Source organism: Megalobrama amblycephala, linkage group LG2, assembly GCF_018812025.1.
Source record: "Megalobrama amblycephala isolate DHTTF-2021 linkage group LG2, ASM1881202v1, whole genome shotgun sequence".
Lineage (NCBI taxonomy): Eukaryota > Metazoa > Chordata > Actinopteri > Cypriniformes > Xenocyprididae > Megalobrama > Megalobrama amblycephala.
Genome location: NC_063045.1, coordinates 51,677,126 through 51,699,623, shown reverse-complemented (window position 1 = coordinate 51,699,623; position 22,498 = coordinate 51,677,126). Strand labels below are relative to the sequence as shown.

The 22,498-nt window shown below is 34.8% G+C and overlaps 1 protein-coding gene across 2 annotated transcripts in view; it reads right to left on the bottom strand.

Annotated features, from left to right (window-relative positions):
• Positions 1 to 22,498, bottom strand: part of esama (endothelial cell adhesion molecule a) — a 53,327-nt gene that overhangs the window by 11,014 nt on the left and 19,815 nt on the right. Inside the window, exons 1-2 of one of the 2 annotated variants that reach the window (XM_048180760.1) lie at positions 1,434 to 1,618; positions 1,144 to 1,286 (exon numbers count right to left, since the gene is read on the bottom strand). In XM_048180760.1, coding sequence (XP_048036717.1) covers positions 1,144 to 1,146 — 3 coding nt within the window. In that variant the 5' untranslated portion in view covers positions 1,147 to 1,286; positions 1,434 to 1,618. Of the gene's footprint in view, positions 1 to 1,143; positions 1,287 to 1,433; positions 1,619 to 22,498 lie in introns of those variants that run through there. The other variant, XM_048180759.1, reaches the window with a different exon arrangement.

Below are 22,498 nucleotides of genomic sequence, written 5' to 3'. Positions count from 1 at the left end.
ATAGTCTACATACAACGTCTCTCATTTATTCCAGCAAAAAAGAGCTTAAGAAATACCTTAATAATAATACCCTTACAATTATTACTCTATTAAGTTTGAATTGTTTATTAGTAACTGAAGCACATTTTATAGGCAAAAAAGTAAGTTTTATGACAAGCTTAACTTATGCTTTATTTTTGTTATTATTACTACTACTACTACAATTATTTTGTACTTCCTACTGTATTCTTGCACATTCTCCGTACATCTGACTACGTACTTGTCTTAGTCTGCTGTATACAGTTTTTGCACTACCTCAGGTGTTTTTATAACCATACTTGCCTTACTGTTATTTTGTTTATAATTATAACTTATTTTTTCCATTATTATTTCTTATGTTCGTCTTATTTTACCATTTTTACCTACTATTTATTTATATTTAATGCACAGTCTCTAGCTGACCAGGTTTACATTTCACTGCAAGTTATATTTTGTATATAACTGCCTATGATGAATAAATTCTTGAATCTTGAAATTATAATTTATATAAGGAAAAGTGACAAATAACATGTCCATGTTTTTAACATTAATATTTCAGGGTTTTTAGGTGTATATAATTTTTAAAAGTCACTATTTATTTAATATATATATATATAAAATAAATAGTGCACAAACAACCTATATATATATATATATATATATATATATTATATATATATATATATATATATATATATATATATATATATATATATATATATATATATATATATATATATATATATATATATATATATATATATATATATATATATATATATATATATATATATATATATATATATATATATATATATATATATATATATATATATATATATATTCTTGCACTTCAGTGATTCTGCAGTGTGACAAATTGATTTGTATTATGTATAAATATTCCATACAGTCTCTCAATTAATATGACTAAAATAAATATGTATGAGTAAATAATAATAATAATAATAATAATAAAAAAAGTGTATAGAAACAAAAAAATCATCATAAAAATCAAAAATGTGTAAAAATGTGTTTTTAGATGAATTATTGCATATCACACTACAGGACACTGCTGTCACTGCCAACACATACAAAGAAAAGCAACATATAGCAAAAGACAGTCACCATTTCTGTGCTGCTGGATATGTAGTTCCAGACGACCGTGTTTTTCTGAATCTCAGCACCAGTGTAAGAAGCCTGCAGCACTACCGCGTTCCCTTGGATCACTTCTACGTTTTTTTGAGGCACCTGAAGAGCAGCCAGGTCACCTGGAAAGAGAAAGACAGAAAGCAAAAATTGATTAACAACTTGCAAAACACAAAAAACTGACATTCTAACTAGTTGACAGATCACATGTCGAGGTGTACTCCTTTGAAACTCCAACAAAAGCTCTGAAACATCCAGGAGTGACTTACACTCCCCCAAGTGGAGGTAAACAAGCTGAATCCAGCTGTCCTGGTTGTCCGTCTGTTCCGCCAGCTTGGCCAGGACGCTTCGGCACGGCTCCCGTAGAAACAGATACTCGCCACACACAGAGACTCATAAAAGAGAATCTGCTTCTAAAATCCTCTTGTCATTTAGAACTTTAGATGAAAGTCCACTGGGAAAAAAAAAAACGGGTGACGCAACTGCCGAGCATCTTATTTTAGGCTTAGTGGAAGGTATGAGCGAGAGAGAGCCTCAATGTCATGTGTATGTCGAATTCCCCTCCCTTAAGTGTAAAACCACTAATCCTCAATCCTGTTTGTGCTCGTCTCTCTAATGTTTTCTTCTGCTTTATGTATGCGAGCTGGTCTTTAGCCCGATTACAAACTAGCAACGATAGTGCAATGGCTTCCGTTGACCCTCGCCAAATAAAGCCGTCACTTGGAGGTCAATTCAGAAATTTAGCCTATATGTGGGGCAGGATAAAAAATTGAATCGCATTATGAAGGTATAAAGGTATTAATCTGCTTTCATGGAAAATCTTCATCAACATTTCATTTTATAGGTCAAAGGGGAAAAACAGATTTCTGGTTGTGTCCCTTTCAGATTTATCTTAAAATCTGTGTCAATTCTATAGTTTACCAAAAGAAAAATATATCTTAATCATTTGCTCCACTTCGCCTCCCTCTGTTATTTTAGGGCATTGTCAAGGACCAGAGGTACGGAAGAGGATTAGGGCCAAGCAATAATAAAAAAAATAAAACCATCTTGAGATTAAAGTTGTTAAATTTCGAGAAAAAAGTCGAGATAAAATGTTGAGAATAAACTCATTAAAATACGAGAAAAAAATAGTTAAATTTCAAGAAAAAAGTCGAGATAAAATGTTGAGAATAAAGTCATTAAATTACGAGAAAAAAGTCGTTAAATTATGAGAAAAATGTTGTTAAATTTCAAGAAAAAAGTTGAGATAAAATGTTGAGAATAAAGTCATTAAATTAACGAATTTATTCTCGTAATTTAATGACTTTATTCTCAACATTTTATCTCGACATTTTTCTCGAAATTTAACGAGTTTGTTCTCATAATTTAATGAGTTTATTCTCGTAATTTAATGACTTTATTCTCGTAATTTAATGACTTTATTCTCGTAATTTACTTTTATTCTCGTAATTTAATGACTTTATTCTCAACATTTTATCTCGACTTTATTCTCGTAATTTAATGAGTTTATTCTCGTAATTTACTGAGTTTATTCCCGTAATTTAATGACTTTATTCTCGTAATTTAATGACTTTATTCTCGTAATTTAATGACTTTATTCTCAACATTTTATCTCGACTTTTTTCTCGAAATTTAACGAGTTTGTTCTCATAATTTAACGACTTTTTTCTCGTAATTTAACAAGTTTATTCTCAACATTTTATCTTGACTTTTTTCTCAAAATTTAACGAGTTTGTTCTCGTAATTTAACTAGTTTATTCTCAACATTTTATTTAGACTTTTTTATCGAAATTTAACAACTTTAATCTCGAGATGGTTTTATTTTTTATTATTGCTTGGCCCTAATCCTCTTCCGTACAGAGGTCACTGCAGTGATCTGTAGCCTGTATTCTGAACTGGTTACAACTATACTGTCAATCACAAATATTAAACTATAATCAATCAATCAATCAATCAATCAATCAATCAATCAATCAATCAATCTATCTATCTATCTATCTATCTATCTATCTATCTATCTATCTATCTATCTATCTATCTATCTATCTATCTATCTATCAAAAACATTTACAATGTTTCAAAAATGTCTATTTCAAATAAACTGAACTCTAAACTTTGAACTCTATATTCAAAGTTTCCACAAAAATATTATACAGTTTTCAACACTGATAATAATAAGAAATGTATCTTGAGTGCTAAATCATCACATTAGAATGATTTCTGAAGGATCATGTGACACTGAAGACTGGAGAAATGATGCTGAAAATTCAGCTTTGGCATCACAGGAATAAATTACATTTTAAAATGAGGGTTACCAATTTAATGCATTAATTTAATTAATTAGTTATGGAAAAATACGTGTTAAGATGATTTAAGGCAACAACTGTGCGTGATGTAGTCTATAGACTGCAGTTAGAAAGACCCTAAAATTCAAGATATCGGGGCAAAAATGCCCCATATATGAGCTTTTTTCTTATATTTATTACATCATATAATGTAGTTAAGCAATGTCACACGGGTAACAAGCACAATATCACACGAGTGCTGTTTTTATCTCTTTATTTACATTTACTCACCCGCATGTCGTTTCAAACCGGTATGACTGACTTTCATTTGTGGAACATAAAAGAAGATATTTTGAGGAATGTTGGTAACCAAACTGTTCTGGTCTATAAATATATCCAGATACCAATTCAGATGCAGCTTCTGGAGAAAAAGCCCAAAAGTTTATATGTTGAATCAAATAAACATATTTATTTCTAAAGCTAACTTTTATAACATATATTTGAGGCTAATACAACAATGACTCCAAATTATATTTTGGGGGTAATTTCTCAGCCAAATTTGTGATTTAATGGGCACATCATGTAATTAATTAGATTAAAACATTTAATCGCTTGACAGCCCTATTTAAAATATATTCAAACAGAAAACAGTTATTTTAAACTAATAATATTAATGTTTTACTATATTTTTCACATAAATGCAGCTGTGGTAAGCATAAAAGATTTTTCAAAAACATAAAAAAAAAAAAATCTCACGACCTGAAACTTTTGAACTGTAATGTGCAGTATATTACATATTCTTGAATATTTACTTGAATTAAATATAAACTAGATAAGTAAATAAAAAGTTTAGGCACCTTGTTATAGTTCTCAAGCATGAACACTAGCACTTTGAATTTACAATTTACAATTTTAATTCACAATATCACATATTTCTAGAACATTGCATGCTAGGATACACATACAAAGCATGTAAAGCCCTAGGCAGCTTAGAAATAATGCTTGTTATATTATTATAACTTTCCATAGACTACATACAAGCCCAAGAATTTGACCTGAAACTGTATTACTGTCTACATGCCAATAGAGGGCAGCAAATACTATGCAATAAACTCGCTCAGTTTAACTTTAACACCACTTGCATTGTTTTGCGAAGAATAAATAGATAGATAAATAGAATAAATATTTCGTTAACTAATAAATATTCATAGAAATTAATATTAAATATAATAAATGAACTGCAAGTTACAAAAACCAACATATGGTGTTTCTTGCACTTCACTAAAATTCCTTGATTTGGGAATTATATATGACAGATATCCAACAACTCTTGCAGTCAATCTGTGTGTTCAGTGTGTCTATTTTATCAGCTTCTGCCGCAGCAGAGCTTCTGAATCATTAAGTGCATTAACCAGCATTCCCAAGTCATCTCTTCATCTCTAGATCTCTCTTCCAAAGCCTCAATTAGAGATTAAACTAGTAGCTCAGTAGGGAACCTGTGTCAGCATCAATATCTCTCATTAATCAGAGCACTTTTGGGAGTGTTTCTCTCTCTTGTGAACACAGAGTCTCTCAGAACCACATAAGTATCTTAGTAGTGTTTAAACTGTCCTACTAAACTCAGTGACTGGAAGAGCAACCTCAAACAGACATGAAGACCTTTACACGCCACAGGAGGAAAACATTAGTACTGTGGATGAGGAGAGTTTAGCCTAATGTGCGATAACCAGTGACCAATTCAAAGTGAATGTCCACTACTAGATGTTTATAGTCATTTAACAATGATGAATGACTTCTCTGGAAGACGTTTTGAGGGATTTTTCTGTTTTACTGTGAGAATGACAGAGGGACAAAAGCAAAGAGCCCATTTCCTGACTCTTCGAGCATAACAACATCACAGCATCTTCTGATTTAGCTCCTAATGACAAGACATTCCAGCGATGTCCCGATCCCATCAGCCTAATGAGCCTGCAAATGATTTCTGGCATTATAGTCCTCAAAATCTCACATCTGTGTACACAAATGTTTCGCTGATGCAAATGTGCTTTTGTTTGTTCTGTTGTGAACCTTAGAAAGTTTGAAGGAAAGCTTTAGGGACAGGTATGGGCAATGAGAAGAACATACAGAAAGAGAAAGCAGATCGTGTAGAAGTCAAATATTGAATGTGGACTTTTGTTCTATTTATAATGGAGGGAAGCTCTGGAAGATTAAAGAGAAGAAGAGAGTGATATAAATCTGCTCACGGGTCTGATCTGAATAATAGATGTTATAGAGTGGCATGAAGTCAGAATGGAGATGGAAAGATCTACATGTGCCTTAAATGAATCTCACTCCTGCCACACAGCTGGTGAGGTAATGAGTCATCAACCAAAGCCCTCAACCAGTCAGTGCTTGACATTAACACCCACTAACACACCAAATGTGTGTAGATTTCAGCAGTGGCGTGTAACACAGTCACTCCTACTAGCCACTTTGGCGGGTTGAATTTTATAGGCCTATATTATATATACATTTTTCAACTGTAGTCTTTTAAAAAGGCATCTGAAATAATAAACTAAGTGTAATGTAGTGTTGTCAAAAATATCGATTTTTCGATACATATCCATACTGAAATATCTGAAATAGGGCTGGGCGATACATCGCATGCGATTGTCACGCGCATTTCGTCAGTAAAGCCGGTTCCCTGATTACCGCTAAATCGGCATCACCTGCTTTCAAATGGAGCAGCATTTAATAAACAGAGCCGTAGTTCACTGATAAGCTACGCAATATCGCGTTCATTATCGAAGGCGATTCATCTGTGATATGAACGCGATATTGCGTAGCTTATCAGTGAACTACGGCTCTGTCTATTAAATGCCGCTCCATTTGAAAGCAGGTGATGGTGATTTAGCGGTAATCAGGGAACCGGCTTTACTGACGAAATGCGCGTGACAATTGCATGCGATATATCGCCCAGCCCTAATCTGAAACGCTTCCAAAACTCATTTTCTGCAGACACACAAACCCGCCTCCCCTCACTCACTCATTTCATTTGCTCAGGATGAATATTGTTGGTGTTACAGGGCTTGAATTTCGGTGTGGGATTTCACGTATTGCGCATAATTTTACTCATTCCTGCATGTGCTCACACCCAAAGTGCGCACACATAAAGCAGCCTCTCAGTACTAAATTGAGCTCTTTTTCACTGCTTATTGTGCTTAAACAGTCAAATACACACACAAAATAATTTCAAAATGCCGGTCTAGGCAAGTATTCACATAAACACAGTCAATTATGTTTTAAAGGTGCCCAAGAATGCTTTTTCACAAGATGTACACTGTAAAAAAAAATCCCGTTGTTTCTACGGAAAAATACCGGCAGCTGTGGTTACCAGAACAATACTGTAAAAATGACATCAAACCGTAAACATACTTACGGAGTTACATGTGAATTTTACATTTTAAATCTGTTAAATTTACGGTAAAATAACATATTTCATTAACTGATATAATGTTAATTTACTAACCTAATGAAGTACTAATATCTGTTTTGTACCTTTATAATACACTGACAGTCACCAAACACAGTGGTGATGAGAGTCACATGATGAATCAAAGTTCATCACAAGCAGCTTTTCCACAAGCTGAGGAGGACAATACTAATATATAGAAGGTGCACACAGTGTCATTCACACACACACTAAACACCATCATGGTAACATGCATGAAATTTTAAAAATGCAATAAACATTAATTTAACAACATTAGATGTAACATAAAACCCTAATGTACATAACTGATTAGAAAAAAATGAGAAAAACTAAGAAACAGAGTTATTTCAACGAAAATATATCAAATGTGAAGTATCACGCAGGGAATTGTGGGAATGTCAATATACGGTTTTTCACTGTAAATTTTACAATGAATTGTTATTTTTCACTTCCAAAAACTGTGAATTTAACGGTATTTTACCGTAAAATTACATTAAATGTACCATTAGATCTATTACAGTTATTCACCGTATATAGTACGGAAACTTTCTGTAAACCAATCAACAGTTTTTCACCGCAGCATTTTTACAGACTTTTACTGTTAAAATCACGGTCATTTTTTACAGTGTAATATAAGTCTAAGGTGTCTCCTGAATGTGTCTGTGAAGTTTCAGCTCAAAATACCCCATAGATTTTTTTTAAATTAATTTTTTTAACAGCCTATTTTGGGGCATCATTAACAATGCACTGATTTACACTCGGCGCCGCCCCCTTAAATCGCGTGCTCCCTGCCACATGAGCTGTCGACTATATTACAGCGCATTTACAAAGTTCACACAGCTAATATAACCCTCAAATGGATCTTTACAAGATGTTCGTCATGCACGCTGTATGCATGCTTCGTATTATGTGAGTAAAGTATTTATTTGGATGTTAAAGTTTTATTCTGAGTGAATTTGAGGCTGTCCTCCATGGCTAACGGCTAATGCTATGCTGTTGGAGAGATTTATAAAGAATGAAGTTGTTTATGCATTATACAGATTGCAAGTGTTTAAAAAAATGAAAATAGCGACAGCTCTTGTCTCTGTGAATACAGTAAGAAACAATGGTAACTTTAACCACATTTAACAGTACATTAGCAACATGCTAACGAAACATTTAGAAAGACAACTTACAAATATCACTAAAAATATCATGTTATCATGAATCATGTCAGTTATTATGGCTCCATCTGCCATTTTTCGCTATTGTCCTTGCTTGCTTACCTAGTCTGTTGATTCTGCTGTGCACATCCAGACGTTAATACTGGCTGCCCTTGTGTAATGCCTTGAACATGGGCTGGCATGTGCAAATATTGGGGGAGTACACCCCGACTGTTACGTAACAGTCGATGTTATGTTGAGATTCGCCTGTTCTTAGGAGGTCTTTTAAACAAATGAGATTCATATAAGAAGGAGGAAACAATGGAGTTTGAAACTCAATGTATGTCTTTTCCATGTACTGAACTCTTGTCGAGGCTACTGAACTATGCCGAGGTAAATTCAATTTTTGAATCTAGGGCACCTTTAAGTGCAAATAATTTAATTATTTGCGCTGTACCTGTTTAACATCAGCTGAGCCTAAAGTTTCAATGTGGAACATTTAGCTGAGTATGAGATTCTGAAACATCAAAACCTAAAAAAAAAAAACCCTCTCATCATTTCAGAGATAACCCCATTATTCTAAAGTGCTGCGCTGACATATATTAAGACTCCTGGTAATGTGCTGTGCAAAACCAAAGTAAAACAATAGGTTTAATATCCTTTGTGGTCTAAGAATAACTAATCCATCCGACTTTAATTTATGGGTGACATGAACAAGCCCTCTTAATTTTAAACCCCTCCCCTCCAACAATCTGTCATATAGGGACACTTTTTGCAAGTCCTGCCCTACATTACTGTATCAATGAAGAATAAACACTGTGTTTTACTCTGAAATAGGTCACATTATGAACATTATTAAAGTCATGTTGACTTTAACATAACTTTCTTAAGGGAACTGAGGATAACGTGATTCAGAAAGACATGAACACGGCAGTTGGAGCACAACAGAATATGAGTTTGTTCCCATGTGTACGCTTATGTGCATGACTGAGATAGGGAGAGATGTTGATGCTTTTAATTGCAGGAAGAGCACAAATTTTCCTATTTATTTTACAGAGGTTGGCACAAGGCTCTGATAAAGAGTTCGGGAAAGGCCTTTGATGCATCTGACAGTTTGCGTGGATGCAGAGCACTGGGCGGAGACCAAAACTTCCTGTCTTAAGTCTATCTATGCTGCAAAGTTACCGTTAAAGCATTCCTGCCCTGGGTCTTCAGTCAGATCTGAGACCGAAGGCCTTTTCAAGACAAGTTAACACCCAAAATGATTGCAGATGCTCTGACAAAATGAGTTAACAGAAAATGACAAATCTAATCTCGACTATAAAGCCTTGATACGATCAAGCAGAGAACTGATATCTGGGGTGGAGATGTCCACAAATAAACTGCAGATCTGAGAGATTGATGGATGGCTTTCTTCATGTTACTGATAAAACTTTTATGAAGTGGTTTCGTAATGTGGTAGAGAGCCTTCAGGGAAAATCACCAGGTTAGGGACAGAAATTTATATAAAAAGGATACACGCCAAAACACATAAGGAGTGCGAAACAATATTTTTTTCAGAATGAAAAGAGATAAGTGTTTAAACTTTTGCAACCATTTTTTAACCTAATATGATATTTTCTTTTAAAAAAGCAGAGTGATTTTTTTTTAAAATATTATTTTGCGTAAGTCAATGTTTTACTAACATACTGTATGTGAAACCTTTTTGTTATCATGTGACAAAAAAAACCCTGAACGTTGGTTACACTTTTTTGTAGAAAAACTGGTTACACTATTGTAAGGTGTCCTTGTTACACTGTAACCATACTATATATTTAATTATTGAGTAATATTAATTAACAACATGTACTTACTATATAATTAGGGTTAGGGTTTGGTTTCGGTAATTACATGTAACAAGGACACAAATAAGTGGGTAACACTTTATTTTAGAGTCATTGTTACATATGTTACACAGAGTTACTATAGTAATAACTATAAATTATGCATAATTACATGTACCTAACCCTAAACCAAACCCTAATCCTAACCCTATAGTAAATACACGTAATATCACTCAGGACTTAAATGTATAATTACAGTGTAACAAAGACACCTTAAAATAAAGTGTAACCAGTTACAGTTACTAAAAAATATTATAATTTAAAAACAAAACACCACCACCACCAACAACACGAATATAAAAGTTACATTTTTAAGAACTCGTCACATGTGTTTAGATTTTAAAAAGATTTCTTCTTTTACAAGCTTGAGCATCCTCATTTGTCAACGACTCATGTATAGAGACACCAGGCAAGGTTGTCCTCTGACAAACTCCTTATCTGACGAAAAATCTTATTCCCTTGTCTCATTTCAACTCTCTTCCTCTTTCTCTACTGGCATTTCTCTTTCCAATCTCTTCTTCTCTCTCTATCTCTCAGTAATTACAGACGACGTTCAAGAGCGGATAGAGAGCATCAGTTCTATCAAACTGTGACTCTGTTTGGTTCATTTGAGAAGTATTTGTAAGTCATTAGTTTAATTGCTGAAGTAAGATTGCATGTTATCCACAATATCTGTGTGTGTGTGTGTGCGCGCATGTAAGAGAGAGCCGTGAGGGTGGATGTGCCGATGAAAAGGATTGCGATCGACTTTAGTGCAGCTGAGCGGCTCAAGGTTAATTGAAGCGGTAATGAGGGTGCAGAGAGAAAACTGATTGATGTGGACAGTGAAAAATGGACAGGCAGAGACTATAAAGTGTGACTTCATATCAAGACAACTGAAAAAAAAAATGCCTTCTACAAGTCAGAAGAGGTGAGAAATGGAGTGGTAAAGAACCTGACAAGAACATGTCTTGGCCATATTTCATATTTTAGCAAAATAAAAAAAATAAATAAAAATATTATATTATATTATATATATATATATATATATATATATATATATATATACACATATACATATATACACATATACATATATACGCATATACATATACATATTATATATATATATATATATATATATATATATATATATATATATATATATATATATATATATATATATATATATATAAAATATTATTTTTATCTTTATTTTTTGTGGTGAAATGTGACCCAGACAAATTTTCATGGGATTCACCCTAGAATTCACACATATGCTCATCTGAAACCAGTTATGCTTGTTCTTTAAACTATGGCTGATGCATTTTGGGTGAGAAATACTGGGCTGACACTGACATATAAGGCAACGCAGGAAGTGAAGTCTTAAGTCCAGTCAGTGTATTCAATCCTGTTTCCTTCTTTCCTGTTTCCTGTGTATTGTGTTAAAACAGGGATACAGGAAAGAGAGCTGGGCCAGATAAGACAATGACTGGGACACACAGTTCCAACAGAATGTAAAGGATGTAAGGTCACACACACACAAACTGTATATTCTCTCCCCCTACACTAATCCTACCCTTAAACCTACCATCACAGAAAACTTTCTGCTATTTTAGATTTTCAAAACACATAATTTAAAGGTGCCCAAGAATGCTTTTTCACAAGATGTATTTTAAGTCTAAGATGTCTCCTGAATGTGTCTGTGAAGTTTCAGCTCAAAATACCCCATAGATTTTTTTTAATTAATTTTTTTAACTGCCTATTTTGGGGCATAATTAACAGTGCACTGATTTACACTCGGCGCCGCCCCCTTAAATCGCGTGCTCCCTGCCACACCAGCTGTCGACTATATTACAGCGCATTTACAAAGTTCACACAGCTAATATAACCCTCAAATGGATCTTTACAAGATGTTTGTCATGCATGCTGTATGCATGCTTCGAATTATGTGAGTAAAGTATTTATTTGGATGTTAACGTTTTATTCTGAGTGAATTTGAGGCTGTCCTCCGTGGCTAACAGCTAATGCTACACTGTTGGAGAGATTTATAAAGAATGAAGTTGTGTTTATGCATTATACAGACTGCAAGTGTTTAAAAAAATGGAAATAGCGACGGCTCTTGTCTCCGTGAATACAGTAAGAAACGATGGTAACTTTAACCTCATTTAACAGTACATTAGCAACATGCTAACGAAACATTTAGAAAGACAATTTACAAATATCAGTAAAAATATCATGCTATCATGGATTATGTCAGTTATTATTGCTCCATCTGCCATTTTTCGCTGTTATTCTTGCTTACCTAGTCTGATGATTCGGCTGTGTGCAGCTCCAGACGTTAATACTGGCATGTGTAATGCCTTGAACATGGGCTGGCATTATGCAAATATTGGGGGCGTACACCCCGACTGTTACGTAACAGTTGGTGTTATGTTGACATTCGCCTGTTCTTCGGAGGTCGTTTAAACAAATGAGATTTATATAAGGAGGAGGAAACAATGGGGTTTGAGACTCACTGTATGTCTTTTCCATGTACTGAACTCTTGTTATTTAACTATGCCGAGGTAAATTCAATTTTTGAATCTAGGGAACCTTTAATATGATTTATAAGCTGTTTTCCTCATGGGGATAAAAAACAAACAAAAAAACGTCCCCATAAGGTCAAAATTTATTGGTACTGGTATATATGGGGACATTTGGTCCCCATAATGCAAGGAACACCAGGTACACAACACACACAGACACACAGACACACACACGTCTCCATCTAAGATCCTGAAATAACTTCAATATGAGCCCTTGTCACTACTCCTGCTTCAGAAGCTCAGGATGCTTCTCTGGCCCAGATCTGATCAGTTCAACACAGTGACTGACAGCTGGGAGTCAAATCTGTACAATACTGAGAGATGGCAGGTGATGGAATCTGTCCAGGAGACAGTGGATTAACATGATGAATTGTGCTGGGATTACCCTGTGTTTTACAGGAGCTGCAAAATGTGATCATCTGTGACACACAAACCTCATGCCTTTAATCTGATTCAGAGACACCATCTATCAGCTCTGTTTAATGCTGTATTAATCATACCTCACACCACTGCGGTCATAATAAGTGACACGAACCCACTACTGACAGGTGAAATGAGAAAGCCCATGTGTTGCTTGACACATTAAACTGACTGAAAAGACCACAGGACGCATTAAATATATAAACTTTACTGTCAATTTTGATCTATCTATCTATCTATTATATATATATATATATATATATATATATATGTGTGTGTGTGTGTGTGTGTGTGTGTGTGTGTGTGTGTGTGTGTGTGAGTGAATGTGTATATATATATATATATATATATATATATATATATATATATATATATATATATATATATATATATATATATATATATATATATATATATATATATATATATATATATATATATATATATATATATATATATATATATATATATATATGTGTGTGTATTATATATATATGTGTGTATTATATATATATATATATATATATATATATATATATATATATATATATGTGTGTGTGTATGTGTGTGTGTGTGTGTGTGTGTGTGTGTGTGTGTGTGTGTATTATATAAATAATTTTTTTCTTTTCTTTTTAAAGAAATGCTGTTATTTTAATCATTTTATTCATCAATGTATCACTGTTTTCACAAAAATATTAAGCAGCACAACGGTTTTCAACATTAATGTTTCTTGAGCACCAAATCAGCATATTAGAAAGATTTCTGAAGGATCATGTGACATTAAAGACTGAAAATTCAGTTTTGCCATCACAGGAATAAATTGCATTTTAAAATATATTAAGGTATTTACAGTTATTTTAAATGGTAATATTTCACAATATCAATGTTTTACTTATTTTTGACCAAATAAATGCAAACAATGTGAGTATAAGAGATAAAAAAAACAAAAACAAAAAAACAGTACAATACAGTTTTAAACAGTATTGTAGAAATAAAACAAATTTATATACATATTTAATATAATCATTTATAATATCCAATTATCTATAATTAATACATTTCATATTATGTATTAGATGATAGAGGTTATCTAAATGTAAAAACAGATTAACTGGAATTCACAAAAAAAATCGAATAAATCAAAGTGATGATGCAACGCCTGTGTGTACGTGTCCTGAAATACAGCTGCAAGCAAAGTACGCCAAAATATGTCCATCTTGCATAAGTAAAATTAAGAAAAATGACTCATTTGATAATTAAGCCACATGCTGAGGATGAATGTTCAAAAACTAATTACCCAACTCTGAAGACAATGTAATTACCATAGAGCTCCAGTCCTCTAAATCATATGGAAAATAGTGCAGATAAATCAAGGAGACCAAAGCCTTATCTCTACGCTCCGCAGAGCTAGTGTGATCATTATTTCTATGAGTAAAGAGATATGTCTCACTCTTGGATGGATGCAGTTTATCGGACTGAGTTTGAGGAGTATTAAGGACTCTTCGATTAAGACTTTCATTTCATTGCAGCTCTCCATACATCAGACGCTTGACCATAACAGTAGATAAAGGCTCTCTGGTAGGCTGAGTGAGGCATTAATCTTAATTTGGCATGAGAACCGATAAAACAAATGTTTGTTGAGCCAAATAAAGAATCACTCTGCCCAAATACCATCAGAAAGGAAAACATACAGCTTTCTGTATGCCCTCTTTTCTGTCCTTTATCTTCATAACACCAAAACAAAGTAGCAACAGTACTACTTCAAAATTATTTTTATACATAGCCGAAAATGTCAGTTTTGAGCCAAAGACATTTGCACTAAACTTAGCAGCACCACCAGACAGGCCGAGCATTATGGGGGATGGATTACATTACACTCTCAGAAGACTTAACGTTTCCACTGTGTCACATCAGGTTAGCGATTCTGTCTCGAAAAATGCATACAGCTTTGATCCGCCACTGAAACCCCACAGTTAAACCTGTCTTAAAAACACACAAGGCCATTACTGATGAGTAAAGCTCATGATACGGGAGGCTGGAAGGCCAAAAAGAACGGGCAGGAGCAGGAACAGCAGGTCGTGATGTTGTGTTTGGCCGTAATTAATCATCTCTGTTTTGGGTTTCTGCATTAGAGGAGCTGTGATTAACCCGAGGATCAACAGAAACAAACAGAAGCGGAGAGGATGTGGATCCTGTGGCACGTCTCAGTACACAGGCGCACACACGCATGCACATCCTGGGGCCAGTCACGTTTTCTTATTCTGTGATCAAACTCTCAAGCTGTGTATAAACAGCACATCCACAGCATGAATGCTGGTGTCTATAATGGCTGAATGAATAGAGAGAAAAACAGCCAATGAGAAAAGAGCAAAACTATTTCATTTGAAAACAACGAGTTATGAAAACACAGTCCCTGGGAGAACAGTGACGAGTGGTTTATGGAAAAATACCAATTTACAGAGTGTCACCACCCTTGACAAAACTCCTGCAGGGACAATTTTAGCCACAGATAAAACTCCCTTAAATCCCAGCACAACAAAAAAGACAATCACAATAGATAACACTTTTCAATAGGTTACAATAGGTTATTCTTTATCAAAAGGAACTTAAAAATGTAATGTCTATGGACCAGCAAATAAACTTACAACATGAACAAGCCGTATGGTTTAAAAGCACACATTTGTAACACACACACTCTGAAAAACGCTGGGTTGTTTTTTCTATGGTTGGGTAGTTTTTGTGTAACCCAACCATTGGGTTAGAAGCTGGTCAATCTCACTGACAGTTGAAACAATATGCCCCACCCCACCCTCCCTCCGACGCAACAACAGGCTCCAAATAGGAGTCAATCCTATAGACCCCCATGTTAAAATGCCCCACTTTACAACAGAAATAAATATGTTTACGGCCTGGTACAAAAAGTGGTTTTGGTCTATATAGCTAATTTTGCCCTTCATGACAACTGTGAGGGGGGTGGATTTTATTTTTTTTTTATAACTCATCCGTTTAAATTATATTAAGCCTTAAAGTTCTGCATAATTAAGGGCGTGGCCACTTGAGTGACAGGTGCCGCTGCTGTCAAGTCATCTTCATTTGTATAGTGCTTTTTACAATACAGATTGTAAACTGACGGTCACTACTAGCCGTTTGTGTGCTGTCTGTTAACTTCACCCACATCACGCATCTTAGCCCATTTTCAGTTATCCAGGAGTGGTTTATGGAAAAATACTGCCAAAAATGCTGCCAAGATGGCGACGTCCGACTCCGTCCACTTTGGGCTTCAAAAATGCTCTTCAGTAACCTATGGGTGACATCATGGACACTATGTCCATTGTTTTATACAGTCTATATGGTCAGTCAGCATCGGTCGTCTCGCATGGTGGAAACGTCTTTTTCCTGATTTTTATTTGTTATAATACTGAATGTTATTAATTTAGACATTAAAATATGTTCTCAGTCAGAACTCGGTACTGTTTGTTTATGTGCAAGTTATAAGGTGCCTATCACGATATCTTTCGGCTATGAGAAACGCAGAGCAGCGGTCTGAGGTTTGCAGCTCCCCTGCCGAACAGTGGCCCATCACCGTCTCAGATTTCGGCAACACACAGGAATATATGTGGAAATTAGCTGTATAATTGAGTTGTCATTCTTTTCTGCACTTTTTCACTCACATGTATACGTTGTTTTAACTCTTGCCTTATTTTTGTGCATTCCTGGGTGTTCTTGCTTAATATGTTCACCTCTTGATTATTACTGTTGCCTGTGTTTTTACTCAAGTAAAGTGAAGTTTGAACTAACTGTTATATACTTACACTAGCATATTGTATATGACAATTTGTGGAGGGCAGTAATACACTTAGCAGTGTCTACACTGCCGGAATTCTAATAGAAGAAGAAGACGACGACAGCTAGTTCAAGACAAGCATCTATGGTTAAAACCATAGACTGTAAAAAATATGGACGTAGTGTCCGTGACGTCACCCATAGAGTTCTGAACAGCAGTTTTGACGCAAAAATGAGGCCGCGGCCATCTTAGCTGCACGTGACCGCACGTCACTCACGGATAACTGAAAATGGGCAAAGAGGCGGGACGTAGTTGGAGCCCATGCGACTTGTTGCTGAAACCACGCCCGCCCTAGCTATCTATCTTAGACACTATCTAAAATATTAATAAAGATAACAATATCATTAGAAAGTACTAAAGGTTTACTGTCAATCTACAGTGATTTTTAAGATAACGTTATAGATGCTCTAACACCAGTAGGCTAATTAATTTGTGTGGGGTGTGCAAATAACACAAAAAAATCAACTGGGACTTCATACCTTTAATGAAATAGAAATCGCGAGATGAATCCAATCCGTTGCACTTGGGTAAAATGTCCATTTCAAAACATAAAACATCGTTTATAATGTAAAACTCTATACGCACATATATAGGTACCAGATATCTGTATAATGTTCTCTCAAACTAATGAGCACGTGTCCAAAGTATAATTTTTCAAAATAGTGCAGCAGTTTTAGTTATATCCAAGCAGTGCTGTCGGAGTTGTATATCCTCCTGGTATTGTCATTGTAGTAAATCTCAGGAACAAAACTTTTAGCCAATGCCACGACGATCCAACAACGTGTGTTCCGCATGCGAGCACATGTACACAGACTGACATCTGTCTCGAGTATGCAGCAAGCCATATATTGTATAAAATAATCCAGAAAAAAGGCACAAATACGGCTGAGATGCCAAATTCAGCGGCTGGAATTAGCTGAGGTAACATGACGGCTCACAGACAGCAGTGCCAATCCACCTGTCACTCAAGTGACCACGCCCTTAATTATGCAGAACTTTAAGGCTTAATATAATTTAAACGGATGAGTTATAAAAAAATTCACCCCCCTCAGAGTTGTCATGAAGGACAAAATTAGCAGTATAGACCAAAACACAATGTGAACCAGAGTGTAAACATGTTTTTTTCTGCTGTAAACTTGGCTATTTTAACATGATGGTCAATGAGATTCTGCTCCCTTTTGCAGCCTGTCCCTAGCGGCCAGTCGATGAATCGCAGTTTAAGTTACTTCCGTATTGGCTTCACGAGAAACTGGGGGAGGTTGCCGCTTGGTTAAAACGTATATAATTTTTTTTTTTTTTAGAAAATGACCGTTCGTTTCTCTAGATAAGACCCTTATTCCTTGTCTGGTATCGTTTAAAGCCCTTTGAAGCTGCACTGAAACTGCAATTTTTACCTTCAACCGTTTGGGGCCAATTGAAGTCCACTATAAGGAGAATAATCCTGGAATGTTTTCATCAAAAACCTTAATTTCTTTTCGGCTTAAGAAAGAAGGACATGGACATCTTGGATGACATGGGGGTGAGTAAATTATCAGGAATTTTTTATTTGAAAGTAAAATAATCCTTTAATAAAACAACCCAGCATGTTGGGTCAAACATTTAACTCAGCCAGCTGGGCAAAAAACAGTGCTGGGTTGCCAAATAACCCAAATTGTGTTGTTTTTAACCCAGCACACACATGAGTACATACATATTTGAACATTTACATTTTTCTGTTTATTTATACACATTATATTGAAATATTATATGTATTCATGCTGTAAATTGGGATTTGGCTGAAAACAACCTGCAATAGCTATTCCTTTAAACTTACAGCTGAAAAGGAGCAACTCAAGCTGAAACAGCAGGAAGACTTATTCCATGTCTTTTATATCAGTTATTGCCTCACTAATGTACCTGATGTCATAAAAAGCAAGCTTTAGTTCACAGCTGATGCCATAGAGGTGTAACAGCAGCGATATCATCTTTATTTCATGTCACTGACAGGTGGTCCGACTCTAAATGTAATATTTCCCATCAAGCTGCTCATGGGTTAATCATGATCTAGACACCCACGACCCAGATAAAGCTTAACCACAGCTATGGGCTTGATATTCATTATGCGTAACAAATCTCATTAGAGGCCTGCTGATCTAGGATCATATTTGTGATGTTTATACTAGTTCAGGTGATTGCATTATGACACAGGGATGTTACCGGTGTCATAATCCTTTTACTTGTGTTGCCAGAAACATTTGATCCAGGCCATGGGCTCGAGGGGAGCCTTTATTGAGATAAATGCGCCTCTCGATCAGGGGATTTTGCTCATCAAGAGTTACCCAGCAGGTTTTGAATATGACACTCAGTCAGCACTGATCTCATAAAAGCAAATTCTAAGCAAAAACCAAATCCATCCCTGACTTCAAAGTGTTTTTCAAAATAATTCCTGACATTGACTGAAATCTGTGTTCCCAAGCAGAGACGTAACAAATCCAGATTTTTAAATAATTGACTTTAAGGACTCTCAGACATGTCTATTTATATATAATAATAAAATATAAATAAAAATAAAAAGATATGAAAAAGAGAAATGTAAATTAAAAAGATAAATAGATAAAAATATATACAAATTAAAAAAGATTAATACAAAAAAAATATATACAAATTAAACACAAAATAAATAAATTACAGATTTTAGACCTCATTCCTAAAAAAAACAAAACAAAAAAACCCCTCCAAATACTAGCCCACTTCAACTCTTCAGGCAAACACATCAGCAAGCTGGATGGTTGCATCTCAGTGTGATTTTTGTCAAGAGCTGTCTAGTGCAAGGCTTCAACAGAAAAGCTATTTGCACTTGAGTGCACAGTCTGACCTTGAGCAGCTATGAGTTCAAAACGAGACACAGCGGTCCACCAGGACCATCTAAGCATTTACCTGCCTCCCACTGAGAACGAGTGCTAAGAGAGGGTGGACCTATGTACTACACACTGCTGAAGGCCCAGAAATGCTGTAGAACATGCCTCACGGTTGCACCTCGGCATGTCATCTCTTTCCACGCCTCCTCACAGCAAATCTCTTTGCAATTATCATTTGTGGTAACTGCATGAGATCGCGTGTTTGTTCACCAGACCGTCGATTAACTCTGACTCGTCTTGGATATTGGATTTGACGCTTATTGCTGAGTTTATGAGTGTTTGGTCAACATTTTCTTTAATTTCCAGTGTAAATATTGAACATAATAAGATGTTTGTGCTGCAGGGAGAAAGAAATAGATTTTGAAGCATACCTAGAAATTACATGTGAGGTTGGATCATGATTTGCAATGGTTCTAAGTACATTTTCCTGTAAATTTGTATGTCAAGTATTTGCAAATATTTTCCTCTCCAGTTTATGCCAATATAGTTCAAATAAATGGAAAAAAGGAAAAACAAGAGGAAAAGATTAAAAAAATAAATAAATAGAGTGTTTATGGGCATATAAAATGATTATCTGTCTTCAACTACGGCTGTTTCTCATAATGACACAGATGAGAGAGAGAATCTAAAGCTTTTCAGATTAAGGTGTGACAAATAAACTAATTACTCAATGTGTGAATTAAGAAGATGGCAAGATAAGCCAGAAAGCTTCCAGCTGACTGTTCAGGGTTAATGATCTGTCTGATCTAGAAACCCCAACGGGCAGTCCGTTTCTGAAATCCCTCTCACACACCAGAAATACATGCAATAAAAGACGGGCAGATCCAAAATGAACCACACCTGCCTACTGGGAGTGAATATAGCTTCTACATAATTCTTACTGTCCAAAATGTATTTTGCATTAACATAAATAACTGGATCAAAGACATTCAGATGTCCGCATCAATAGACATTTTCAAAAGTGATTTTATATACATAGAAAGCACATTAAATGCAAGTAAAACATCTGCTTTAAGCTTTCAAATAAGTTTTGGGAGAATAAAATGTCAAAATGTGGGTACAATAATGCTCCATTGTCATTCAGTTTAACACTTATATTTATGTAAAAATTGAAACAACATACTTATTTTGAGCTGTATGTATTAAAATATATAAAAGAATAAGTGAGCATACTAAATTTTATTGCATTTTAAATGAGTAAAAATTCTTGCTGACAAATGGGCAAAACCTAGGATAGTGGCAAAGTTTAAAAATGTAAAATTACAAGTAATTAGAATTTGGAATAAAAGTAATTAGACTTTAATATGGCATAAACAGATTTTTTGTTGTAAATATCCCTGACAAGATTGTTACACTGAATGACATTTTAGTGGGTGTCTCCTGTAAATCATGGTAAAAATGTATATTTAATTTTTGCTCAGAAAAACAAACAAACAAATTAAACACGAGTCACGACCCATTCTGATGTATTGAAAAACAACAACACTTCAAAGCTGTATATCACTTATTGTTTTGATGCTTGAAATCCCTTTTTCATCTTTGATCATTCTTGCCCATAACAACATTAGTATTTTAAAAAAAATATGGTGGATTTGCTCGACCGCCATGACAGTTACCGCAAGCAGAGTGATGGTGAAACCGTTCCAGTGTTGATGCTGGGGAAATATCGCATGGCTCTCAGCCAATCAACTTCGAGAACCAGAAAGTTGTACAAGAAAGCACAACTGTTGTATTATAATATAATATAATATAATATAATATAATATAATATAATATAATATAATATAATATAATATAATATAATATAATATAATATAATATAATATAATATAATATAATATAATAATATATCACATCACACATTTACAGCCACATTATACAGCCATTAGTGACATTTATTTCAGTTACCAGTTTGCTATTTATTTACCAGAATAGCAAATGAGTGGGAACTCAAACATTCTTCTACTGCCCACATTACAGCTGTAGCCCAAAAACAAAGCCCAATTGTGCAACAAAGGCCTCTCAAATACAAAGCCCCAAAAAAATGCATGGCTGTCAAATGTAAGTGACTTATTAAAATCTCCTTTATATTCAAATTCCACACATTTGTATGGAGAAGTCTATTCAGCGGGTATGAAATCCTGTATGAGTGAGATGGACGTGGCTTTGAACAACTATTGATACTGTTTAATTTATAGTGATGGACAGCCAAGCCAATTAATCAGATGATATTTGGCCATCGTGACATTATTCTATTAGACAAAACCTGATTAACAGAAACATTAGTTTCAAAATTAAAAAAACTATATGTTAAATATCTAATTTCATTAGTCTACATATAACTTTATAATTTTTATCGGGGAATGGAACGTTGGCATTTGAACCCATGAGTTCTACAGCTCAATACATTTTTTAAGGATCAACTCTTTAGACAGAATGTGAAGCTGGTTTGCGATCTGCTCTGACAGACAGGGGCCATTGAGCACCGCCATCTGTCTTCGAAATCCGCCTGTCCGAAATCTGTACACCCCTAAGAGACTGACCTCGAAGAAATGACACAACATCTTTGAGATCTTGTGTAACTTAGAAAACGTGTGTACCTTCGGTAGGTGTTTTTGTTTAAGATGATTAACCAGAGGTGAGATAAACCTATCCTACCACCTCTATCACCTTCACAACACCCTCCTGTTGCACTTTCTGAGATTGGGCTTGTCTTCTCTGGCAGTGTCTAAGCCTCGTCTCTCTCCTTTAATCTTCTCATGGCTCAAAGCCACCTTTAGATGTGAGCGGCTCCACACTTGTGTGCACACACTCAATCCAAGCT